Here is a 25,352-nt window from a genome sequence, read left to right as displayed (position 1 = left end):
GTGGAGCAGCTGCTGCGTACCTGCCCAGCCCACACCAGACCCACCACGCCACTACATGGTGGGGATGGTGTGGCAAAAGGAGAGAGATGGGGTTTGCAAGGGGGAGCAGGGGCATCCCTTCAGGCTCTTAGAGAGAGAAGCCCTTTGCCTCCCACATTAGCTTTCTTTGGAGTCCTGCAGAGTAAAGCTCCCTATGGAACTATCGGCTCCTGGAAAGGAACTGTGCTCATTTAGTCCCTTCCACACGTTGTACTTGTTGTGCAAGGGCGGAGGTGACGGTAACATCTGGCTTCCCTGACCATCCCCCATCTGTGCTTCTGCAAGGTTGTGGCTCACCAACTTCTGCCCAAACTTCATGTTCCAGGGATGTCCCCTGAAATTCACCTTCTCCCCGCTGTGGGAAGCCTGCTATAAGTGAGGAAAGGGAGACAGGAATTTGGCTCAGCACTCAGTGGCCACCGGGATACCCACATCTCACATCAGAGTGCCAGGGTTCTAGTACTGGCTCTGTTGCTTTTTAAAGACGTTTTAGAGAGAGAAGTCTTGCAGCTGGTGTTATGACACAGTGGCTTAAGCTGCCGCCTGCGCCACTGTATCCCACATGGGTGCTGGTTCACGTCTTGGCTGCTCCACTTCCAATCTGGATCTCTGCAATTATGCCTGGGAAGGCCTGAGTACTTGGGCGCCTGTTACCCCCGCAGGAGACCTGAATGGAGTCCCTGGTGTCTGGCTTCAGCATGGCCCAACCCGGGACACTGCAGGTATTTGGGGAGTGAACAAGTAGATGGAAGATTTATATTTTTCTCTCTGTGTGTTTCTCTCTGTAATTCAGTCTTTTGAAGAAATAAATAAAATCTTAAGAGAGAAAGAAAGATGTTCCATCTGCTGATTCACTTCCCAAATGACTGCAAAAGCCTGAGCCAGGCCAGGCCAAAGTCAGGAGGTAGAAGTTCCATCTGGGTCTCCTGAGTGCTTGGGGTTTCACCACTACCTCTCAGGCACATTAATAGGGAGCTGAATTAGAAACACAGAGCAGCCAGGACTTGATCCGGGCACTCCAATGTGGAATGCAGCATCCCAAGCAGCAGCTTCACTCACTAAACTACAATGCCTGCCCCATTGGGTTCACTTACATCCCAGCTCTTTGTTAATGAGGCAGTGAGTAAATAAAGAAGCATGTCACTAATGTGGAAGAACTAGATTGAGTTCCTAGTGCCTGGTTTCAGCCTGGCGCAACCCTAACTGTTGTATTTGGGAAGCACACCAGTAGATGAAACACGTCTCTCTCGCCTTTTCAAATAAACTGTAGAAAGGGCATGCATCCGTGGGTCACATTTGGACTCCCTCCTGACTACCATTTCCAAGCTGTGACTTCATTTCTCTGCACCTCATTCACTCACCATCCATTTTTATAACGATTTATTTATTTTTATTGTGAAGTCAGATATACAGAGAGGAGGAGAAACAAAGAGGAAGATCTTCCATTTGTTAATTCACTCCCCAAGTGAGCACAATGGCTGGTGCTGAGACGATCCAAAGCCAGGAGCCAGGAGCCTTTTCCAGGTCTCCCATGCAGGTGCAGGATCCCAAGGCTTTGGGCCGTCCTCGACTGCTTCCCAGGCCACAAGTAGGGAGCTGGATGGGAAGCAGGGCTGCTGGGATTAGAACCAGCGCCCACATGGGATCACAGCACCCTGGTGCGTGCAAGCCGAGGAGTTTAACTGTTAGGCTACCGCACCAGGCCCCTCACCGTCCATTTTGTAAACACACTCAAACGTCTGCCAAGAACCAGGTTCTGCCATGGGTCCTCGCTGCTGCGACAGATGAGATGAAGTCTCTGACTTCTGGGGCTTCCTTGAGAGAGGCAGGAAGGTGGATATCCCAGGCAGACTAATCATTTCAGAAGTGACAGATCAGGGAAGAGTCAAAGAAATGGGGTTGGGCCTGGGGCGGGCACGGGCATTCATCACAAGAAAGTGAGGTTTATCCTGAGACCTGAGGGATGTCGAGGGGCTGTCTGCGAGCCCTGGGTGGGGGTACCCAGGCTATGAGAAGCAGATGTCTGCTGTGTGCAGGGGTGGAAGGAGAGAGCGGCGGGGGGGAGAGAGAGCGAGAAGAGGTGAGCAGCTGGGAGGTAGGGGCTCCATCCCAAGGCCCCAGCTGACAGGCGATTCTGACTTGCATTTAGTGAGCAGTTACAGAAACCCAGCGCTGGATTTAACATACAGTAGGCGCTCACTACCTAGTAACTAGGATGACCACGAGCTTTCTCCATCTTCACCCTCCTCCCAGGGACCTAGGTGTCCCCACAGCACCTGCACCCCTCTCTGCTCCTGGCACGGAGAAGCAAGCAGCCATACCCTCCCTTCCTTTCCCCTCCCCTCTTCTCTCCTCCCTTTTCCTCCCCTCCCCACCCTCCTCCAGACCCTCCCACCACAGCCCAGTGATTTTCCTGCCTCTCCGAAGGCGATTTTATTAAACATCTCGAAAAAATATTCTCTCACTCCCTCTCTCTTTATTTATAAAAATCAACTTAACACCCCGCTCCTTTGTTCTATTTGGAAACTAGAACAGCCTGCTTTATATTTAGCTACAACCCTGCTCCTTTCCCCACAGATTCCGGCAGCAGAGCCCGAGGAGCGAGAGGGGCTAACGCCAGGAGCCGGGGACCAGGGGGAAGAGGTGCTGGGGCAAGTGGGGAGGCTTCGGAGGACAGCGGAGACCCCCCAGGTGCCGGCCACTTAGACTAAGCACTCGAAGGTAAGAGGTGAAGGGGCCTAAACAAGACACCGGGGTAGCCACGCTGTCATTGTGCCACTCTGCAATCCCACCCAGACCCGGCTAGACCCAAAAGAAGACAGAACGTGGAGCAGCCTGTCACTGGCCATAACTTGGAGTCAGGCTCGGAGAGGCAGAGTAAGGCAGTCATGAGGGGTGTGGGTGTTCAGATTCCTGTTTCTTCCCTCCCTCTCGCCGAGTGCCCGGGGAGGTGAATATGCTCACATTGGCTCTGGCCACCTGGCAGTGCTTGATACATGACAGTGGTTCTTAGTCACCATAAGCTGAAGGAGACTGCTCAGCTCCTCTGACTCCATGGCTGCTTCCTTCAGGAAGCCTTCCCAGATTAGAACACAACAATTCAGCTGTCAGTACAGGGAAATACCCTGGGACAGGGGACATGAATGAACAGATCAGGCCCTCCTAGGACCCCTGGAATGATCGGAGATGGACATAAATAACTGTCACAACATGCTAAGCTCCAGGGGACTTAGGCCACACTCGCTTACACACAAGCCAATTTGCCTGATAACCAATATATCTGTGCAGCTAAACACAGCACCCTACACACAGGGAGACAGCACAGGATCGTGGATCGTGCTCAGGACTGTATCTGGGAGTTTGGATTGTGGTGTAGTGGGTAGAGCCACTGTCTGTGGCACCAGAATGCCTATGGCCCCTGGTTTGTGTCTCAGCTGCTCCAGTTCCAGTCCAGCTCCCTGCTAATGCACCTGGGAAAGCAGCAGCAGAACTACAACCACGTGGGAGACCCGAAGAATCTCCTGGCTTGTGGATTCGGTTCGGACCAGCTCCAGCCACTGAGGCCATCCGGGGAGATGTAAGACCTTTTTTGTGTCTTTCCTTTTCTCTCTCTGTAATTTTGCCTTTCCAATAAATTTAAATAAATCTAAAAACATTTTAAACAAGAATACATCTGGGTTGGGATGGGCACTGGCCTGGCGATTAAGACACCCATATCCCCCATCAGAATGCGTGGGCATGCACAGTTTCCAATGCTGGCTTCCTGTGAGCGCAGACCCTGGGAGGTAACAGGTGATAACCCAGGTGGATGGATCCCTTAAAAGACCTGCACTAAGTTCTCAGCTCTGACCTCAGCTGACTTCTTAGGCCTTTAGGGAACAGGCCAGTGAGCAGATGCATCTTTGCTTGCTCGCTCTCTGCCTCTCTGAATACACTTTTTAAAAATGAATGTATCTGGGCCCGGCAGCGTGGCCTAGCAGCTAAAGTCCTCGCCTTGAAAACCCCGGATCCCATATGGGCGCTGGTTCTAATCCTGGCAGCTCCACTTCCCATCCAGCTCCCTGCTTGTGGCCTGGGAAAGCAGGAAAGGACCGCCAAAAGCTTTGGGACCCTGCACCCGCGTGGGAGACCCGGAAGAGGTTCCTGGTCCCGGCATCGGATTGGCGTGTACCGGCCCGTTGCTGCTCACTTGGGGAGTGAAACATCGGATGGAAGATCTTCCTCTCTGTCTCTCCTCCTCTGTGTATATCTGGCTTTCCAATAATAATAAAATCTTTTAAAAAAAAAAAAAAGAATGTATCTACCTTCACACCAGAGATGATCTCCCCAAGAAACCATTGAACTTATCTGGACAATAAGATGTTGGACTTTATGCTTGGTAGATGCTTGCAATGAAAGAATCTCAACTGAATTTGAACTGTGGTAAGGCAACAAGGTGGAGGAATCCACCATGGGGGGAGGTTTGGGGAGGGGTGGTGGGAATCCCAGTGCCTATAAAACTGTGTCACATAATGCAATGTAATCAATTTAAAAATTTCATGGAAAATGCATATTATGAAAAAAAACAAATATATCTGGGTAAACAAACCAGGTTATTTGTATACCTACTGATGGAATATCAGTCAGGAATAGGACCAATGTATTAATTTATGTTGTAACAGGGTTGAATCTCAAACACCCAAGGCTGGGGGTGGATGCTGTGGTGCAGCAAATTCAGTGGGACGCCTGCATCTCATATGGGAGTGTGGTTTCACTTCTGATACAGCTCCCTGCTGATGCACCAGGAAGGCTGCTGATGGCCCATGTGCTGGTGCCCCTGCCACCTAACTGGGAGACCTGGACAGAAAGCCTGACTCCTGGCTTCAGCTTGGATTAGCTTTAACTGTTGGCATTTGGGCAGTGAACCCATGGATGGAAGATATTCTCATTTTGTCTGTCTGTCTGTCTCTCTCTCGCTTTGCCTTTCAAATGAACAAATCTTTATAGTGAAAGAAGGCAGACACAAAAGTCATATATTGTATGATTCCGTTTACACAACCTATTTGGACAGGCAAGTCCACAAGGTGGAATGTGGGGGAGAGATAGTTTGGGGCTGGGAGGAGAGGAAAATGGGGAGCCCCTATTTCAGGAGAAGTCGGTTCAGGCTTACTTATGGGAGATGTTCTGGATCCGAGTAGAGCTGGTGCTTGTGCAATGCCATTGAACTGCTCACCTCCAAGTTAACTACTAACATATGATGTGAATTTCACCTCAATCCTTTAAAAAAGATATCCAGGCCTGGCGTGGAAGCCTAGTGGCTAAATCCTTGCCTTGCACATGCCAGGATCCTGCATAGGTGTTAATTCATGTCCTGGCTGCTCCACTTCCCATCAGCTCCCTGCTTGTGGCCTAGGAAGGTAGTAGAGAATGACCCATAGCCTTGGGACCCTGCACCCACAAGGGAGACCCTGAAGAAGCTCCTGGCTCCTGACTTCTGGCTCCTGGCTTCGGATTAGCTCAGCTCTGGGCATTATATTCACTTGGGGTATGAACCAGTGGGCGGATCTTTCTCTCCATCTCTCCTGCTCTTTGTAAATCTCTCTTTCCAATAAAAATATATAAAACCTTCAAAATAAAAAGAAGATATCCAAGTTTACTTCATGATCACATCAATTCACATGAAAAAAAATTTGATAAAATTCACACCCATTCCTGGTGGAAAAAAACAAAAGCAAACACACTGTGTCAGTGCGGGAGCAGAAGAAAATCCCTCCACCTGCTCAAGGCAGCTTCCAAATACCTACAGCTCATATGTTTAATGCTCAACGTATAAGCACTTCAGCACTTTTCCCCCTGAGACTGGGAACAAGGCAAGAGTTTCTGCTCACATTATGTCTGGGAAAGATGGTGTTGGAGGTTCTAGCCAGGAAAACAAGACAAGAACAGCAGTGAAAGGCAAGTTCTTCATTCACACATGACACAAGAGCAGTATGTATGTAGAAAAACCTAAGGAGTATATGATAGAACAAAACTATCAGAGTGGATCACTTAATTTTATTTATTTTAAAGATTTATTTATTTTATTACAAAGTCAGATGTACAGAGAGGAGGAGAAACAGAGAGGAAGATCTTCCATCCAATGATTCACTCCCCAAGTGACTGCAACGGATGGAGCTGAGTCAATCCGAAGCCAGACCCTGCGCCCGCATGGGAAATGTGGAAGAAGCTCCTGGCTCTTGGCTTCAGATTGGCTCGGCTCTGGCTGCTGCAGCCATTTGGGAAGTAACCAGCAGATGGAAGATTTTTCTCTGTCTCTCCTTTTCTCCGCAAATCTGATCTGCCTTTCCAGTAAAAATGAATAAGTCTTTTTAAAATAAATAAATATTAAAAAGATAGAAGCAGAGCAAAGGCCCATAAGCCTAAGACAAGATACTTCATAGCTGGCAGAGAAGCACAAATTAAAATGACAATGAGACACCAGTATACACAAAGCAAAGTGGGTAAAATTCACAAGACTGGTGGTACCAAGTTCTGGCAAGAATATGAAGCAACTGGAGCTCTCTTAGACTGCTAGCAGGAGTATAAAATGGCACAAACTCCACTGGAAAAACTGTGGCAATTTCTTACCTTGTTCAATACACACTTACTATCTGGCCTGGGAGAAGTACCCCTGGCTGTTTTCCTGAGATCAATGAAAAATGTGGGTCTGTACCAAAGATGTGGCCATGAACTCCACAGCAGCCCTACACCGGAAACAATCCAAATGTCACCGAACAGGGAGGTCTAAGGAAATTATGTATAGGACCCGGCAGCGTGGCCTAGCAGCTAAAGTCCTCGCGTTGAACGCCCCGGGATCCCATATGGGCGCCGGTTCTAATCCCGGCAGCTCCACTTCCCATCCAGCTCCCTGCTTGTGGCCTGGGAAAGCAGTGGAGGATGGCCCAAAGCTTTGGGACCCTGCACCCGCGTAGGAGACCCAGAAGAGGTTCCTGGTTCCCGGCTTCGGATAGGCACAGCACCGCCGTTGCGCTCACTTGGGGAGTGAATTAACAAACAGAAGATCTTCCTCTCTGTCTCTCCTCTCTGTATATCTGACTTTGTAACAAAAATAAATAATAATAAAAAAAAGAAATTATGTATACCCCCATATATACCTGGAATACTATTCGGTGATAAGAAAGAGTGACTGATGTAAGTAACAATGTAGATGAACATTGTGAGCATTTTCCTTCAGTAACAGGAGTCAACCACAAAGAAAAAAATAAAATAAAACTGCACTTATGAGCAAAAATCTGTGGAGGGCTGGTGTTGTGATACTGCGGTTAAAGATGTTGCCTGTGACAACAGCATCCTATATGCACGCCAGTTTGTGTCCCAGGTGCTTCAGTTCTGATTCAACCCCCCTGCTAATGGCCTGGGGACAAATCCTGGGACCCCTGGACCCTTGCAGGAAACCCAGATGTGGTTCCTGTTTGTGCCAGTATAGTCTGGTCTGTGCCGCACCTCAACCAGGCCATCTTGAAGTACCCTCAAAGACTAAATTTTAGAGAAGACTAAACAGTCCAATAGCAGAGAGCAGAGCGGCAATTACCTGCAGTAGATCAGGACTACAGAATGCAAAGAGGACTGGGGAAAATTTGGGGGAATGAAGATGCTCTTGTCTCTCCCCTGGATGCCTTATTGTATGTTGAATTATATTCGAATACAATTGAAATATAAGACTTCACCTGGGTTACACCTGCCACACACTTAGCTGTGCACTGTGGAGCAAATTCGTCTACTTGGGGATGTCCCTGCTGTCTCACACGTAAAGTGAGACTAACAATGGCAGACTTACACAGAGGGCTCTGGGTTCTTTCCAACAACTTCACAGTTACTGGCAGGTTTTAAATGAGCTACTTCACTGAGAACTGTATCTGTCAACATCCCAGTGGGTCTACAGGGCTTCCTGTCTCCTAGAATTCAGCTTTTGCCCCATTTCAGCACCACCCCAGCCCCTTCCACATCCATGTACGCTGAGGAGGGCTGACCTGTGTGTTATCAAGAGGATGCCGGGGTAACAATGGCCTGTGGGGTGTTTGAGACAAGGCCCTGCATCCCAGGGAAGCCTCTGTGATTGGATCCCTCTTCAGCAACCACATTACAAAGACACTCAGGCAGCACTGTGGAGAAGTATGGATGCCAAGGCTTGAGGTCTCTGCCTTTACCAGCACCGCCGCCAGCCTGCAAATGGGCCAACTGGATCTTTCAGCCCCATACCAGACTTTAGGTGGCTGGCTGACATCTCTTAAAAAAAAAATTGATCTATTTGGTTCTAGTGCAATGACCCAATTAGTTAATTCTTCCCCTTCAAGCACCCATATCCCGTATGTGTGCTGGTTCATATCCTGGCTGCTCCATTTCCCTTCCAGCTCTCTGCTTGAAGTCTGGGAAAGCAGTTGAGGATGGCCCAAAGCCATGGGACCCTGCACTCACATGGGAGACTCAGAAGAAGTTCTTGGCTTTGGATCAGCTCAGTTCTAGTCATTGTGACCATTTAGGAAATGAATCAGCAGACTGAAGATCTTTCTCTCTGTCTCTCCTTCTCTCTGTAAATCTTCCCTTGCAATAAATAAACCTTTAATAAATAAATAAAACTGATTTGAGAGGAAGAGGGAGGGGGTATTCTAACAGCTGTGGGCTCACTCCCCAGATCCCTACAGCAGCTAAGGCAAAGTCAGACCAAAGCTCATAGCTAGGAATCCAATTCAGTCTCCCACGTGGACAGTAGGAACTCAAGGATTTGAGCTGTCACCACTGCCTCCCAGGGTCTGCATTAGCAGAAAGCCAGAGGCAGGAGCAGAGCTGAGAGTCCAACCCAGTTATTCAGATGTGGGTCAGGGAAACTTAATCCTAGGCCACATCTTGACTACGACCTCATAAGCCACCCAGAGCCTCTCAGCTCAACTGCCCCCAGTGCCTGACTCACAGAAACAGCATAAGGTGATGATATTAGGTTTGAGTGCTTAAAATCTGAAATGTTAGAAATTGAAATGTTTCAGACTTTAGGTGGAGTTGGTATGGATGGAGGACTTAGAATATCTTCATGTACTCAATGAGATATCTTAGAAACAGGAGCCACACAAAATTCACTTAGGTTTCATGGACACAGTAGAAACATAGACTGGAGGTAACTTTACAGGCTCTTTTTAGTGTGCTGGCATTTACTGAATTATTTGAAAGGCAGAGAGAGAGAGAAATCCTTCATCTCCTGGTTCACTCCCCAGATGCCTGCAACAGTTGAGGCTGGGCGAGGACAAAGGCAGGAACTTGGAACTCCATCGGTGTCTCCCAACTGAATGGCAGCGACCCAAGTACTGGAGGCATCCTCAGCTGCCTCCCAGATTGTGCGTTTAGGAGGAAGCTGATCTGAAGTGGAGCCGGGACTCCGATCAGGCACCCTGCTCCAAACCACTGCACCAAACAGCTGTCCTCCCTTCTCCATTCTTACTGGTAAGCTGCTTGATTCCTGTCTGTTTCCACCTGCTCTGTGCCCACCAGGCTGCCCTCAGACTGCGCCAGCAGTCAGACTGCTGCTCAGACTCAGCAGTCTTGCCTCTCCTCTGGCTTCTTCACAGGTTTGGCCAAGGCGGGGCCCCGGAGGACAAGCAAGGGAGAGCAGGTGCTCTGCTTCCTCTCCTCCTGCTTGCAGGGCACTCCAGGCCCCCATCACCCATGATCCGAAGGTACAGCTTCCTCCAAGTACCCAAGTACTCTCTCCAGTACCCGTTCTGGGCAGGCTAACTGCTGCCTGCCTTTAGGGAAGACCCAGGTCCCACCGTGAGCAGCTAATCCCTGAGCAGTGCAATCCGCTAGCCCTTGTGATTCCTCTACGCCCTGCCCACACTCAGAGGAGCCTGCCATCTGTTTTCTTTTTGGTCTCTCCCGCCTTCCCACTCACCGTAGAGAAGGAAGCAGCAACGCAAAGAGGAACAGAGAGTTAACTCGGGAGCAAATGGGGAACCAGCAGAGGCGGCCCAGAGGGCGCTCTGCAGTCTCCAAAGAGTCTTGCTGAATGTCGGAGTGAATGAGTCAATGAATGAGTGAGGCCCCACCTGTCCCACCTCTCTGAAGCCAACAGCAGCTCAGCAGATTAGCCATGTCAGTTTGGCACTAGCGACCAGTGAGTGATGCAGCCCAGGTACAGAAGCTTCTAGAAATCTTGCATTAAAAAAAAAATTCACCCACAGCCAGGGACACCCCGGAAGGAGCCTTAGCCTCGGTGAGTTATTTTTGAAAAGCGAGCCAGGCCTGCGGGCGGCCCTGGCAGAGCTGGAAGCTGGGAGCGCCAGGAGCAGAGAGAGAACAGACAGCTACGGGCGGAGCCCACGTCCAGGCCCCGTGACGTCAGCCCCACGCACAGTGACGTAACTCGGTGGAAAGGACGAGGCGTCCTGCGTCCCCCTGGGAGATTTTTCAGAGGCTGGTAAGCTCCCCAGAACCTGAAATGTGTCCCTGGGCATGCCTAAGCACCCCCTCCCAGGGCTGAGTGTCACTGGGGCTCCACATTCCCCCAGGGAGGAAGACCGGGAACATTGGACAAAAATATTGGCGTCCAAATGGTGGCTGAGGTTTGGCACAAGTCTAAGAAAATCCTAAAGGTGGAGGGAAGGCTATGGTCGTCCCTCCCAGGCAACAGTTAATATTGTCCCAGTTAGTAGGAAGGCAGGAGCGACCGGGTCAGGAGTAGGTGTCTCCCACAGAACAGGGGCCACCGCTGTGGCTGGGACTAGAACTGGAGGTGCCCCAAACCCGAGAACTGGGATACATTTAAAGTAGTGTAAGGAAGAGGTGTTTGCGACCAGGCACGGGGATCATAGGCAGCTGGAGGTAGCCATCAAGACCCTAAAATAGCTCATGCTTCTGTTGAGAAACTGGGAACTAACCGAGGTGGCAAATACTCCCAACACCAGAACAGGGAGGTGCTGCTGGGCCTGGGTCTCTACAGGCAGGCAGTGGCTGCAAGGAAAATTAGCAGGAGATGGGGTCCACTGCCACACTGAGCCTGGGAAGCCAGGGTTTCCTGGGACCTCAGTCCGAGGAGTACTAACAGCTTAGAACTATTGAATGCCCACTGTATGCCCAGAGCTGTATGTAACATATGGCTAAGCAGGCATGCCATGAAATCAGCCAGCATGGGGGTGAATCCCTCCGTAGCAGGGTGGGACCCTGTACAAGTCACTCTCAGCTCAGCTTCTTTACCTGAACAGTGGGGGAGACAATTCCTGATGGGTGTGGGAAGTGGGGGACAAAGGAGCTGGAGGCTCAGAGAGACCAAGGGCATGTAGGGCATCCACTTGATAAATGAGCGGAAGCCACAAGATTCCTGCGGGCAGGTCCCCTCACCCACAGCCTCTCAGAGCTCCTTACAAGGAGGCTGACTCCCTGTGGACAATGGACACAGTCCAAGGAGTGGAACCCATGGAGCTGGCCTTGGATAGCTGTGGGATCTTGGGCAACTCCTCCTCCTCCTTTCCAGACCTCAGGAACTTGTTCTGCCCAGCTGCAGAACAAGGGGTGGCAAATGAGGTGAGGCTAGTGTTGGGGAGTCAGGATTCTCGCTCCCAGGCTCGTCTGCATCTGGGAGGTACAGATAGTAGTGAGAGACAGGCACAGCAGAAGAGGGCCAATCTGGCCCACCCTTCCCTGGAGAATGTCAGGTGGGCAACACAAAAGCCAATGTCAAGAAATGCGAGCCAGTATGGCCTGTGTGGGAACACAAGGACAGCCACCTCACCATCTGGCATGTTCACTCATTCAGTTATCCTACCACTGCTGATGACCATGTGGCAGACCCTGTCATGCCCACAGGAGACACAGCACTTAATGAAACAGAACTCGGGCGGGCGTCTGACCTAACTGTCAAGATGCCCATTTAGGATGTCCACTTCCTATGTCCAGGTAGCTAATCTCCAGCCCCAGCTTCTGATTCCAGCTCCCTGTTCACGCAGACCCTGGACACAGCCAGTAAGGCCTCAGGTATCTGGGCTCCTGCCACACTCACTCATGGGAGATTCAGATTGAATTTCCCAATCCTGGTTCCATTCCTGGCTGGCAGCTGGGGGGAAGTGAACTAGCGGATGGGAGCTTGCTCTCTCAGGCAAAGCAAAGAAAATAAATAAGACCATCATCACTTCCGAGAGGCTTATAATGCGACACTGTGACTGGGGAAAAGAAGCCAACCACCAGGACGATTTCAGAAGCGCTACACACTATGGAAATAAAAGCAAATATTTATAAAGTGCCTCTTCTGCCAGTGCTGCTCACAGATGCTAAATGATTTCATCCTCATGACAGCCCTGTGCTGTTATGGTTACCTCTACTTCACAGTGGGAGACACAAGTGCAGAGAGGTTAAGTCACATGCCCGTTGTCCTACAGCTAACAAGCAGCCAGCGGCAGAGTACCCTGGCCGTCAGGCTCCATCACACTGGCCTCTAGGGGGAGCTCTAAGCAGGGCAAATTGTCCGAGGAAGAACCCTCAAGGGGGTGGCCTCTGAGCACAGAGGTGGTGAGCCAGGGGCATTCCAGGAGGCATAAGGTTCCAGATGAAGCAAACATGGAGTCCAAAGGCCCTGAGGCAGGCCATGGCTTGACAAGTTGGGAGGAGAGCAAAGGAAGCAACTTCCAGCAGTGCAGAGTATGGAGCAAGTGAGAGGAGTGCCCAGAGCAGACACTCCGGGATGGGCAGGAACCATGCTGGTCCTCCAGGGACATCCTGGATCCACCCTGCAATTCCGGGGGATACATAAGAAAAGTATGGTGCCATCCAGTGCCCGCAGCAGGGCATGGGCAAAATGGAGCTTGCCCAGCATCTACAGCAAAAAAAAAAAAAAAAAAAAAGGCCCGTCCTGGGCCACACCCCAGTGGGCCACTTGTTCTCTGGCAATGCCCCTTGGCAGCTGACACAAGAGGACTGAAGTCCTTCCTCCCTCTTCACTCTGAATCCACACCATCCCTGGCCTTGACACAAATGAGGGTTCCCACCAATACCACCCCACCTGCTTGGTTCCCCCTGCTGCGCTGGGGTGCCTAGATCCTGCTTGTTGCCACCCCAGGGCCCGACTCCAGGGCTAGTCCAAGGAGGCAGAGCCCACCTTCCTTCCCCTGTGGATTACACTGCTCCTGGGACTGCCTTGGAGCACAGGAAGCAACACAGTAACATCCTAGGACAAGTAACGACGGAGGCCAGCCACTCAGGCAAGGTGAGGCAGAGTCTGCTCCTTGCCAGCCAGCTGCCATGCACAAGGCCGAGCGCCCCAGACAAGGCATGAGGAGGTGCCCTGAGGCCTTCCAGCTCACAGCCAGCACTGACAAGCAGACTGTCCAGGCCTCCCGGTGCCTCCGCTGGCCACCCTACTGAGATACATCACACGAAATACAACTGCCCTCTTACCCTAGTGTTGTGAGAAAACAGTAAACTGCTGCTTTAAGTCCAGGTCTTGGAACTATGTGTTATGCAACAAGTCATAACCAACTCTACTGGAGAAAACTTCCATGACAGCGTCCAGGTCTCCCATTCTCCCTGTACTCCTGTCCCCTCCACCGCAGTCCAAGTCTCTTTCCCCTTCTAGGTGGTCACTGCCTCACTGGGCTCACCCCTGCCTGCGGTCCCCGTCCCGAGTTCCACCTTCCCTTAGAGCCAGAGGGAGCCCATCTTCCCCCTACCACAACACACTTCTGGAACTGCCCCTCTCCTTAGCATAAGCTGCTGCCTGTACCTAGGGCATTCTTTGTTCCTTCCTCTCCCTTTTCCTCCTCTGGGCCTCAGCTCAGATACCACCAGCTCCAGAAAGCCCTCCCTGACTTCCTGGGCTGAGTTGGGTTCCTCCTCTGGGCACCCATGTGCCCCATTTCTTACCCCCATCACAGTCACAGTCCCTGGGGCTGCTCGTGCCTTTTTTAGCAATCTGGAGGGCTTACCACATCATGTGCAAAGTCTTCTTGGTGTTCTCAGGCCCCAGCGCAGGGTGCTTAAGGAAAGGCCAGAGGAAGTGGAGGTGAGAATACTGACTCAGAGCTGCATATCATCTCACATTTCTTTGGGACCAGGTACAGTAGTGAGATGGGGCTATGGACTGGCCTGCCCAGCCACTCTGCTTCCTAAAGGGTCCTGGTCACTGCAGGGGCCTGGAAAAGAAGTCAGGGAGGGACTGCTGGGGACAGTGGATCCTCTCTTTCATATCCCCAGAACTTCTTCCCAACCCGACCGTAACAACTCGGCTGCTTGTCCATCTCCTCAGTGAAGCAGGCGGTGCAGTGCTTACCTGCAAGGACTTCATAGGAAGACAGACCGAGTCTCAGATCTGGGCTCTGCTACCTCGTGGCTGTGTTGAACACAGGATGGACTGTTCCTCATTGATCCTACTTCTCTTATCGGGATAAGAGCCCCCTCAGAGGATCACATAAGATAACGCTGTAAAAACCACTTGACAGAATGGTCAGCACCTGCCAGCTCCCTGAGACGTCAGCTGAGTTTCCTCTGGTTGCATCATGAGCTACTGTTGATCTGGGCCTAGCACCGTGCCTGACGTAGAGCAGGTGCATAGCCACAGTGCCTTAGGAAAGAACATGAGGAATCTGGTGAGAAAACAGAAACAAGTACTCACTCACTAAAGCAGGTGGGTGTGATTACTTGGGCCCATTTCACGGGTGATGAAGTTGAGGCCCAGGGCTTGCAGGATTGAGATCGTGATGGAGACTGAATGTCAACCAGGCAGGCTGTCTTTGAATCGTCAGCTGTCCGCCTGTGCTGCCTCTCAAAGTCCCCAGTCTTCCATCGGCTTGGCTTCTACCCAGCTGCTGTATGGTCCCAAGCACGGGACCCTCTCTCTGAGACTCAGTTTCCCCTGCCAAAAGAGGAGTTAGTGTTAAAGGGCATTACTGATGGTCTAACGATTTGGGCCTGGGCTGGGGTGAGGTCGGCCCTCGCGGGGGAACATGGGCTGGACTGTCAGGGGTAGGTAGCACAGGGCCAGCTGCACCTTCTCCTCCATACTGGGGAGGGGGTGGTGGTGGTGTCTGGCCTCTGCCTGTTCCAAGCCTCCCCCAAAGGCCCCTGAGGGAGGCTGAGGCAGCCTCCTCCAGATGCCTATTCCTGTCCCTGGCCTAGCGCCGTGCTGGGGAAGCGACAGCTATTTTGAGGCCCTTCTCGCTCCAAGCGTGAGCGGTGGGAAGACGCTGGGAACATCCCGAACTGGGAGGCTGCCCGTGGCATCACACACCCTTGGCCTGGCTCAGGGCCATGCCAGTCCTGTGCCTCCACCTCTTTCTAGCTCTGGCAGCGTGGTGGGCTCTGTTCCCAGTCTCCAGGCTGCAGGTACCTCAGGACAGCCGAAAGCAGCAGAAGATGGCCCAGGTGCTTGGGTCCCTGACATCCACCTGGGAGACCCAGAAGAAAATCCTGGCTTCAATCCAGCCCAGCCCTGGCCAGTACAGCATCTGAGAGAACTAGCATATGAAAAATTCCTCTGTCTCTCCCTCTAATTTTGCCTTTCAAATAAATAAATAAATAAATACATCTAAAAAAAAAAAATTAAAGAGGAAACACAGAACGCCTGAGCCAAATTTCGCCTGTTCTTGTAGCTAAGCAAAACTTTGGCCAGTTGCTTATTCTTTCTGGCCCTTAGTTTCCTCATCTGTGAGATGGGGTTAATCAAACCAAGCATCAAGATTGCGTGTTGGCTCAGGTAACTAATCCTCCATGTCCAAGAGCTGGGATCCCATATGGGCACTAGTTCTAGTCCCGGCGGCCCAGCTTCCCATCCAGCTCCTGCTTGTGGCCTGGGAAAGCAGTAGACGATGACCCAAAAAGCTTTAGGACCCTGCACCCGCGTGGGAGACCCAGGAGAGGCTCCTGGCTCCTGGCTCCTGGCTTTGGATCGGTGCAGCTCCAGCCACTGTGACCATTTAGGGAGCGAGCCAGCAGATCAAAGATTTTTCTGTGTATCTGTCCTTTTCTCTGTAAATCTTGCATTCAGATAAAATTAAATAAATCTTTTTTAAAAAGATTTTTTTTTTATTGGAAAGCCGGATATACAGAGGAGAGGAGAGACAGAGAGGAAGATCTTCCGTCCAATGGTTCACTCCCCAAGCAGCCACAATGGCTGGAGCTGAGCCAACCCGAAGCCAGGAGCCAGGAACTTCCTCCAGATCTCCCACGCGGGTGCAATGTCCCAAAGCTTTGGGCCATCCTTGAATGCATTCCGAGGTCATAGGCAGAGAGCTGGTTGGGAAGCTGGGCAGCTGGGATTAGAACTGGTGCCCATATGGGATCCCAGCACGCTTAAGGCAAGAACCTTAACCACTACACTATCATGCCAGGTCCAAATAAATCTTTTTTTTTTTTTTTAATCTCTGAGCCAATGGAACTGTATCATGAAAAATTACAATAACTTTTAAAAATTGTTTTAAGTTTTATTTTTTTAAGGGAAAGTCAGATATACAGAGAGGAGGAGAAACAGAGAGGAAGGTCTTCCATCCAATGATTCACTCCCCAAGTGGCTGCAGTGGCCAGAGCTGAGCCAATCTGAAGCCAGGAGCCAGGAGCTTCTTCCAGGTCTCCCACATGGGTGCAGGGCCCAAGGCTCTCAATTGCTTTCCCAGGCCACAAACAGGAAACTGGATAAGAAGCTGAGCCTCCAGGATACGAACTGGTGCCCGTATGGAATCCTGGCATGTGCAAGGCAAGGACTTAGCCACTAGGCTACCGCACAGGACCCTTAAAATATAACTTTAAAAAAAAAAGTACCTTCTTTACAGGGCAATTGTAAAGAGCAAACAAGTCCATCTGTGCAATGTTTAGAAATTCCGGGGCCCGTCCCGGTGGCCTAGCGGCTAAGGTCCTCGCCTTGAACATGCTGGGATCCCATATGGACGCCGGCTCTAATCCCGACGGCTCCACTTCCCATCCAGCTCCCTGCTTGTGGCCTGGGAAAGCAGTGGAGGACGGCCCAAAGCCTTGGGATCCTGCACCTGCTTGGGAGACCTGGAGGAAGTTCCTGGCTCCTGGCTTCAGATCAGCTCAGCTCTGGCCGTTGCGGTCACTTAGGGGTGAACCATTGGACGGAAGATCTTCCTCTCTGTCTCTCCTCTCTGTATATCTGACTTTGCAATGAAAAATAAATAAATCTGAAAAAAAAAAAGAAATTCCATGTAACACACATAGGGGGATTCTTTCCCAGACACAAGACCACCTCTTGTTGTCAGCAACAATGCTACATGAGAACAGCCTCATTTATTGTCACTCAGCCTAAGTACCAAGAACCTCTAGGGGGTAAATTCCTGCTCGAGAAATCACTGGGTAACAGTCGTGACCTTAGAATTCCTGTTGATTTTTCTTTTTTAGATTTATTTATATTTAATGAAAAGGCAGAATTACAGAGAAAAGGAGAGACAAAGAGCTTCCATCCACTGGTCCACTCCCCAAATGACAGCAATGACTGGAGCTGAGCCAATCCAAAGCCAGGAGCCAGGAGGCAGTGATATGCGGGTGCAGGGTCCCAAGCTTTGGGCTGTCCTTGACTGCTTTCCCAGGCCACAAGCAGGGAGCTGGATGGGAAGTGGAGCTGCAGGGATTAGAACCGGCGCCCACATGGGATCCCGGTGCGTGCAAAACAAAGACTTCAGGCATTACATTAGTTTGCTGCACTCAGCTGCCTCAGTTGATTTTTTGGTATGAGCCTATCCTCCCCAGGGTGTGGCGTCTGGCACACGGCGATGGCCCAATAAATGGCAGCCCAGGAGATGAGGATGCAGCTAGAACAAAGGCCTGCCTGGAGCCCTCCCTAGAAGGTCCAGGAGCCACACTAACCGAAGGTTGTAACGGCCACCCCTCCCAAAACGACCTCCTCCAAGGGAACATTCCAGATCTCCAAGCTGTGGAATGGGTTGTTCCAGCTGGAAGGACCTGACCCAAGCTCATGTGTCAGTGTCCTGTTGGGTAACAGCCGAGATGGGGCTTTCCTAAGCAAGCTCAAAGGGAGCTTGCCCCAGCCCCAGCCCTGCCTCCCATTCAGCTGATCATCTAGCTCAGGCTCTACTCTAGTGCAAAGAGCCAGAAGAACAGTTGCTGGCAGCAGGTGGTGAGCTTAGCAGTTTAGATGCCACATACCTTGAGACAGATACTGTGGCACTGTGGGTAAGACCACTGCCTGTGAGGCCCAGCATAGTAGCCTAGTGGCTAAAGCCCTTGTCTTGAACGCACTGGGATCCCATATGAGCGCTGGTTTGTGTCCTGGTGGCTCCGCTTCCCATCCAGCTCCCTGCTAGTGGCATGGAAAGCAGTCCAGGACTACCCAAAGCCTTGGGACCCTGCACCAGCGTGGGAGATCTGGAAGAAACTCCTTACTCCTGGCTTCAGATTAGCTCAGCTCTGGCTGTGTGTTGCAGCTGCTTGGGAAGTGAATCAGCAGATGGAAGATCTTCCCCTCTGTCTCTCCTCTCTGTTTATCTGTTGTTCCAATATTAATATTAATTATAACATCACTGCTTATGGCACCAGCATCCCATATGGGTGCTGGTTCTAGTCCCAGTCGTTCCAGTTCTGATCCAGTTTCTTGTTTATGGCATGGGAAAGCAGCGAAGGATGGCTAGAATCCTTGGGTCCCTACACATATATGGGAGACCCTCAAGAAGCTCTAGGCTCCTGCTATCAGTCTGGTCCAGCCCTGGCCAGTACAGCTATTGGAATGTAAACCAGCAGATGGAAGATCTTCATCTCTCTCTGTCTCTCTCTCTGACTTTACCCGTCTGACTTGGGAAAAAAAAAAGCTGCTGGCTCCCAGCTTCAGACTGGCCCAACTCTAGCTATAATGGCCATTTGAAGAGTGAACCAGGGGATGGAAAACCTTCTCTATTAAAAAAAAAAAAATCTGACTTTCAAATAGAAATAAATCCTTCAAAAATAATCAATTTCTAAAATTTAAAGAATAGGCCCTTGTCATAACAATAGTAACAGTCACTTTCCCATTGGTCCAAGGACACCGTCCAGGGTGAGACAGCCTGGGTTCAGCGTGCATCCTGAGGTGACCTCATGTCCGTTTTCTGAGCCCCCCAAATCCCCTGGCATGTCCAGCGGGGTTATCACGGCTCTGCGGTAGGCCGGCGGGGAGAAAAGCGGGCTAGGGCGTTCGGGGTGCAGGCATCACCGGAGCACAGCCCGTCGAGGCCCCGGGAGGACACTGCCGCCCCTCCACGCCTCCTCGGGCGGATTTTCCCCACGGCCTCCCGCGCCGCGCAGCGGGGACCCCGGTGATTGCCAGCAGCCGCCGGCCTCATTAGGAGACGTGTAATTAGCGGCTGGCGCGGGGTAATTGCCACGGGGAGCTGCCGAGGCGCCTCCCCGCACGGCTCCCACTCTCGAAGGCGGGGAGGCGGGCTGGACCTGCTGGGAGACTGTGCCGGGGCGAAGGAACCAATCATTCATTCGCAACAGCGATTCCTCCGCACTCCCTGTGCCAGGCGCGGTGCCTAAGGAACTCTGCTTGTAGTTCATTTTCTAGTAATTTCCGTCTACACTGTGAGCGCGACGTTGGTGCGGGCTAAACAACTTGACGGGGAGAAACTTGCAGGCGTGTTTAGAGGCGGGGCCCGCTCTCTGCCCGCACTGCGGGCCTCTGGCGCCCTCTGCGGGCCACACGGAGACATTGCGGAGCAAGCGGTCCCGCTGCAGGGGCAAGGTACACACCTCCACCCTCCCTTTCCCTCCTTTTGGCCAGTGGACAAGAGAGCCGGATGAGAAAATCCAGAGCCCATTCTAGACTTCGCCAAAATGGACTATAATATATGCAATTCCCCTCATGGACCTCATAGGCCCAGCCAAGGCCGTAACTCTACAAATAGCCTTGGATAGGTAGAACTGACCCCGTTTTAAGGCGTATCAAAGCATTGAGTCTATGAGAAGATCTAACCATTAACCACACATCCATCCAGAGGATATTGCTAGTCCATGTTGTGGTGGATAAAGACACCCCTGGCAACGCTGGCATCTCATATGGATGCCTGTTTGAATCCTGGCTGCTCCACTTCCCATCCAACTCCCTGCTAATAGTCTGCGAGAGAAACAGAACACACCCGAGCGCTTGGGCCCCTGCAGCCACATGGGAAACCCAGAAGAAGCGGGGCTGTCCCAGACCTGGCCGCTGTGGGCATGTGGGGAGTGAAACAGTGGATGGAAGATCTTTCTCTCTGTGTCTGTCTCTATCATACGAATGAATCTTAAGAAAAGAAACTGACCAATTGCATAGCTGACAAAATGGCATCCTAGCAGATAATAGGAAAAAGATAAAGAGGGACAAATGTTACACCTACTGAACTGAGTAACTTAGCCCTGAGGGAAGGAAGGCTGTAAGAGATTTCCATGAAGGACTTCTATCCTGATGGAATCGGAACAGTGGCTATTTCCAGCAAGCGTTTGGAGGGCTCAGGGAACCTTCTGAGGTTCTGCAAATGCTTTCTCGCCCTGGGTGATGGTTATACAAGCCACTAAAAAGTCACTAAGGGGTACACTTATGCACATGGATGTTATGCATCTTATACTGCAGTAAGAATAAAAATTCAGGAACAGGTCTTGTGCCATATGGATAAAGCCACAGCCTGCGACATCCATATCCCATATGAGCACTCGTTCTAGTCCTGGCTGCTCCATTCCCAATCCATTTCCTTGGAATGACCTAGGAAAACCGGTGGGAGACAGCCCAAGCGTCGGGGCTCTGCTACCACCGCCACCCCCGTGCGAGGCCCAGAAGAAGCTCCTTGCTCCTGCCTGGCACAGCCCTGGCTATGGTGGCCCCTGGGGAGGGAATCAGTGAGCAGGTCAGCCTTTTTCTGTATCTTCCTCTAGCTCTTTCTGTCTGACTTTTTTAAAAAGATGATTTTCATTGGAAAGTCAGATATACAGAGAAGAAGCTCTTCTGTCTGCTTATTCACTCCCCAAGTGGCCCCAACGGCCAGAGCTGAGCCGATCTGAAGCCAAGAGCCCAGAGCCGCCTCTCGGTCTCCCATTCAGGTGCAGGGGCCGAAGGCTTTGGGCCGTCCTCGACTGCTTTCCCAGGCCACAAGCAGGGGGCTGCCAGGATACAAACTGGTGCCCATATGGGATCCTGGCACATGCAAGGTAAGGACTCTAGCCACTAGGCTAGTGTGCCATTCCCTGAAGTCTGACTTTCAAACAGATAACTTTTTTAAGATTTGTTTATTTTACTGGAAAGTCAGATTTACAGAGAGGAGGGACAAAGAGAAAGATCTTGAGTCGACCTGAAGCCAGGAGCCAGGAGCCTCTTCCATGTCTCCCACACGGGTCCCAAGGCTTTGAGCCATCCCCCACTGCCTTCCCAGACCACTACTGGAAGTGAGTGGGATGGAAAGCAGAATAGCCAGGACACAAACCAGCACCCATATGAGATCCCAGCGCATGCAAGGTGAGGACTTTGGCTACTAGGCTACTGCACCAGGCCCAGACAAAAATTTGTTTAGTTAAAAGATATTCAAGTGAAAAGGAAAAAGTGCTAGACAGTATGACCCTTTATTCTTACTAAAAGGAAAAACATTTACCATAGGGAACAATTCACAGAAGCTGTTCTCTTTCACATTCTTAAATTACTGAGAATCTGAAAGCATTTTGTTTGTTGTGGGTGATAACTATCAATGTTCACTGTAAAGATTTAAAAAAAAAAAGCGTTTAGAGCTTAGCACGGTAGCCTAGCAGCTAAAGTTCTCACCTTGTTCGTGCCAGGATTCCATACGGGCACTAGTTCTAATCCCAGCCGCCCTGCTTCCCATCCAGCTCCCTGCCTGCAGCCTGAGAAAGCAGCAGAGGATGGCCCAAAACCTCAGGACCCTGCACCCACGTGGGAGACCCAGAAGAGGCTCCTGGCTCCTGGCTTCATGTTGGCTCAGCTCTGGCCATTGTGGCTACTTGGGGAGTGAATTAGCAGACAGAAGATCCTCCTTTCTGTCTCTCCTTCTCTCTATATATCTGCCTTTTCAATAAAAATAATAAATCTTTTTTAAAACGTTTATGGCATTTCATAGCACCTGTCACGTAACTTCTGGAAAACTTGACTCTGAGGAGATGAAAAAGGCAAAGAGCATCTTACTATCATTATCGATATGATTATCCCCACTAATTCCAGCAGTGCCTGGCTGGGTCGGGATTCCAGGCGGCCGACCAACGAACGGGATGGAAGAACTACACTGGGTAACAGCTACTCTCAGCACCGCTTTTACAGCATGTTTTCACTGACTTCTTTATGTTTCCCTGTTCGTGTGTTTTTCTCCTTTTAATGGAAAGTACAATGACCACAGACTGTTTCTGTAAACAGAAGAAAGCTGAGAGAACACGTTCGGGCTTTCAGGCCCAAGTCAGAGCTCTAACCTGAGAGGCGCGCCCGGCGCCCTCGTGAGGCCGGGGAGGCGCAGACGCGGCCGGCCCCTCAGGTCCTCCGCGGCCCCTCAGGTCCTCCGGGGCCCCTCAGGTCCTCTGCGGCCAGGAGCCGTCGTGAGGCCGGGGAGGTGCAGACGCGGCCGGCCCCTCAGGTCCTCCGGGGCCAGGCGAGTTCCGTCCAGGCGTAGAAGTCCCTAACCCTCTCCCCCGCCAGCCCGACTACGGCGCGGCCGAAAGCACGCAGGCGCGCCGCCAAGTGCCGGCGGAGGCGGAGCTTGAGGGAGATTGACACGGAGCTCGGCCTCTCAGCTTTCTGGCTCCGCCCTCCTCTCCTAGTTCCCTCTCCGAGTGGCTGCTCGGTGATGAAAGCCAACTTCCCCTGGGCGGCGGGGCGCACCAACATCCGGCGAGCTTGTGGGTGAAGAAACCATGGTGCGGTTCAAGCACAGGTAAGCTGCTCCCTGCCGACCCTAGGCACTCTCCCCGGCCTCCGTAGCCCCGACTCGCGCCCTCATGCCCGGTCGCCCGCGGCAGGTACCTGCTCTGTGAACTGGTGTCTGACGACCCCCGCTGCCGCCTGACTCTGGAGGACCGTGTGCTGATCGGCCTCGTACGGGACACGATCGCCCGGGTGCATGGGACCTTCGGCGCGGCGGCCTGCTCCATCGGCTTTGCAGGTACGAGGGCGCTGGGTGGGATTTGGAGCTGCCTCTTCACTCGTCCGGGGTTCTCCGGCAAGAAGTCTGGACGAATCCGAAGTTAGCATGGGAGCTAACGGCAGGAGCCCACCGGCAGTGGGAGGGACCTTGGACAGTAATCCTGAACACCTGCTTGGCATTCGTTGTTGGGAGATGCTAATGCACAAGTCGTGTATAGTTGTTGTTTTTAGGCTTTATTTTTATTGGAAAGTCATATTTACAGAGACAGGGAGGGAGAGACAGAAAGATCTTCCGTCCACTGATTCACTCCCCAAGTGGTCGCAATGGCTGAAATTGAGCCGATCTAAAGCCAGGAGCTCTTCTGAGTCTCCCATGTGGGTGCAGGGTCCCAAGGCTTTGGGCCATCCACTGCTTTCCCAGGCCACAAACAGGGAATGAGATGGGAAGTGGGGCAGCTGGGACACGAACGAGCGTTCATATGGAATCCCAGTGCGTGCGAGAACTTTAGTCGCTAGGCTACCGCGTCTGGCCCAGTGTATAGTTCTTTTACAAAAAGAGTCATTATTTGGCCGATCACATTGACACCACGTGTGGGAGGGAAAAAAAAAGTATTGTCAAGATTACCCCCAGAAAAGCCCTTTTTTTTAATGTGAAAATGATCGGCTGTCCCCATCTGCAGGTTGGATGGGCACCAGAGGCTCTTCCTCCTGGCTGCTGCAGCCATTGAGTTCTGGACAGTTAAGTGCACCTGGGCAACTCACATCAGGGCACAGCCGCGGGCCAAGTGTAGTAAAACCAGACAAGGGCTTTTTCCTGATGCAAGATGGGTCTCTTCCCCTTCTTCCCACTGCAATAACTAGTTCAATAGAGGAGCATTTTAGATTCTAGATTCCTTTAGCAAATCTGAGTGACATGCTAGTCAGAGTGGTCATCCTTATTCCATAAATGAGAAGTCCTATAGGAAGTGGTTTTCTTTAGGAATCTTTTTTCCCTCCGTGGTGCATTCCAAGTGCATCACTGCAACGGTCTTTCTGGCACAACGTTGGCTCTACCCTAAGGGTTTTAACCTGTGAATCCAGTTTTTCCAAAACGATCCCCTTTGTAGTTCGATACCTCAATGCCTATACTGGAATAGTGCTGCTTCGATGCCGAAAGGAGTTCTACCAGCTGGTGTGGTCAGCCCTGCCCTTCATCACGTATTTGGAGAACAAAGGACACCGCTACTCCTGTTTTTTCAACACCTTACACGTGGGAGGTACGTTTGCACATGATACATGATGAATCTCCACGGACAGGTTCAGAATTGGACCTTCTCTGGTATGTTCATTGTCCCTGCTTGCTTGCTAGCTCTCATCACTCACAAGCCACTGACCCCCAAAACCCTTGGTGCCAGGTACCATTAGGACATGTCAGAAGTTCCTGATTCAGTACAACAGGAGGCAGCTGCTGATCTTGTTACAGAACTGCACCGATGAAGGTAAGCACAAAGCTGCGAGTGGCTGGCTGCACTGGAGCCGAGCGATCCCTCGATCCCTCGCCAGGCCTTCTGATTTCTGCTCTGCCTCGGCAGGAGAGCGGGAGGCTATCCAGACGTCTGTCAACAGAAGCTGTTTATTACTAGAGGAATCATCTGGGGAGGAAGAGCTTCCAGACAGTGGAGCTGAGGAAGCGGCTGAGGCCATGGCGTGAGCTGACCACCCAGCAGGCTTCACTGTGTCCGAGATCTCAGAGTGGAGGACAGTCAACCGGAGAACCATCTTCTACAGCTTAAAATGGAGGCCATGCCCACTGAAAACACCAAAGTAGTTTTTACTGTGCTCCTGGCTAAGTAGTCCTACTGGTTGTAAAGGCTGTACATTTGTAGATATTCCTGTCTCTGTGGCTGAGAGTAGACGTAATATTTGGTTTCTGTAGCACTGAGCCCAAGAATTAGGTTACAAAAAGGGCTCACACACTCCATGCCTAACCAGGTCTCTTCTTCCATACACCACTGGCTTTTCTGTGAACACAACCTCCCCTCTTACGGTACTAGACAAATTGTCTTTAAGATCTACCATCCACTGATTTACTCCCCAAATGGCCTCAACAGTCAAGGCCGGGGACAGAAGCCAGAGAACTCTACCCATCTCCCATATGTGTAGCAGGGGCCCCAATACTTTAGCCATCATCTGCTTTCCAAGCCACATTAGCAGGAGCCAAATCTTAAGTGGAACAGCTGGGACATGAGACTGCATTCTGATGTGGGATGCCATA

General features: G+C 51.4%; 2 protein-coding genes across 3 annotated transcripts in view; one reads left to right on the top strand and one right to left on the bottom strand.

Moving 5' to 3' along the window:
• CABP1 (calcium binding protein 1) overlaps positions 1 to 14,885 on the bottom strand; it is a 55,357-nt gene extending 40,472 nt beyond the window's left edge. For both annotated transcript variants that reach the window (XM_058656668.1, XM_058656670.1), the window contains exon 1: positions 14,666 to 14,885. The gene's annotated coding sequence lies outside the window, so the exon portion shown is untranslated. The remainder of the gene's footprint in view (positions 1 to 14,665) is intronic.
• Positions 14,886 to 22,774: 7,889 nt separating this feature from the next.
• POP5 (POP5 homolog, ribonuclease P/MRP subunit) lies at positions 22,775 to 25,140 on the top strand. Its single transcript, XM_004592083.2, has 5 exons — positions 22,775 to 22,889; positions 22,975 to 23,117; positions 24,205 to 24,354; positions 24,493 to 24,576; positions 24,670 to 25,140. Exons 1-5 carry the CDS (start codon positions 22,870 to 22,872, stop codon positions 24,786 to 24,788), a joined length of 516 nt encoding a protein of 171 aa, XP_004592140.2. The 5' UTR covers positions 22,775 to 22,869; the 3' UTR covers positions 24,789 to 25,140.
• The last annotated feature ends 212 nt before the right edge of the window (positions 25,141 to 25,352 follow it).

This window comes from Ochotona princeps, chromosome 29 (genome assembly GCF_030435755.1).
Source record: "Ochotona princeps isolate mOchPri1 chromosome 29, mOchPri1.hap1, whole genome shotgun sequence".
NCBI classification, from domain to species: Eukaryota; Metazoa; Chordata; class Mammalia; order Lagomorpha; family Ochotonidae; genus Ochotona; species Ochotona princeps.
This window is presented reverse-complemented; position numbering and strand designations above follow the sequence as displayed.

Coding starts and splice junctions, on each gene's coding strand:
- POP5 (XM_004592083.2), top strand. CDS start 22,870: ATGGTGCGGTTCAAGCACAG. Junction 22,890..22,974: donor ATGGTGCGGTTCAAGCACAG/GTAAGCTGCTCC, acceptor CGCCCGCGGCAG/GTACCTGCTCTGTGAACTGG. Junction 23,118..24,204: donor CTGCTCCATCGGCTTTGCAG/GTACGAGGGCGC, acceptor TCCCCTTTGTAG/TTCGATACCTCAATGCCTAT.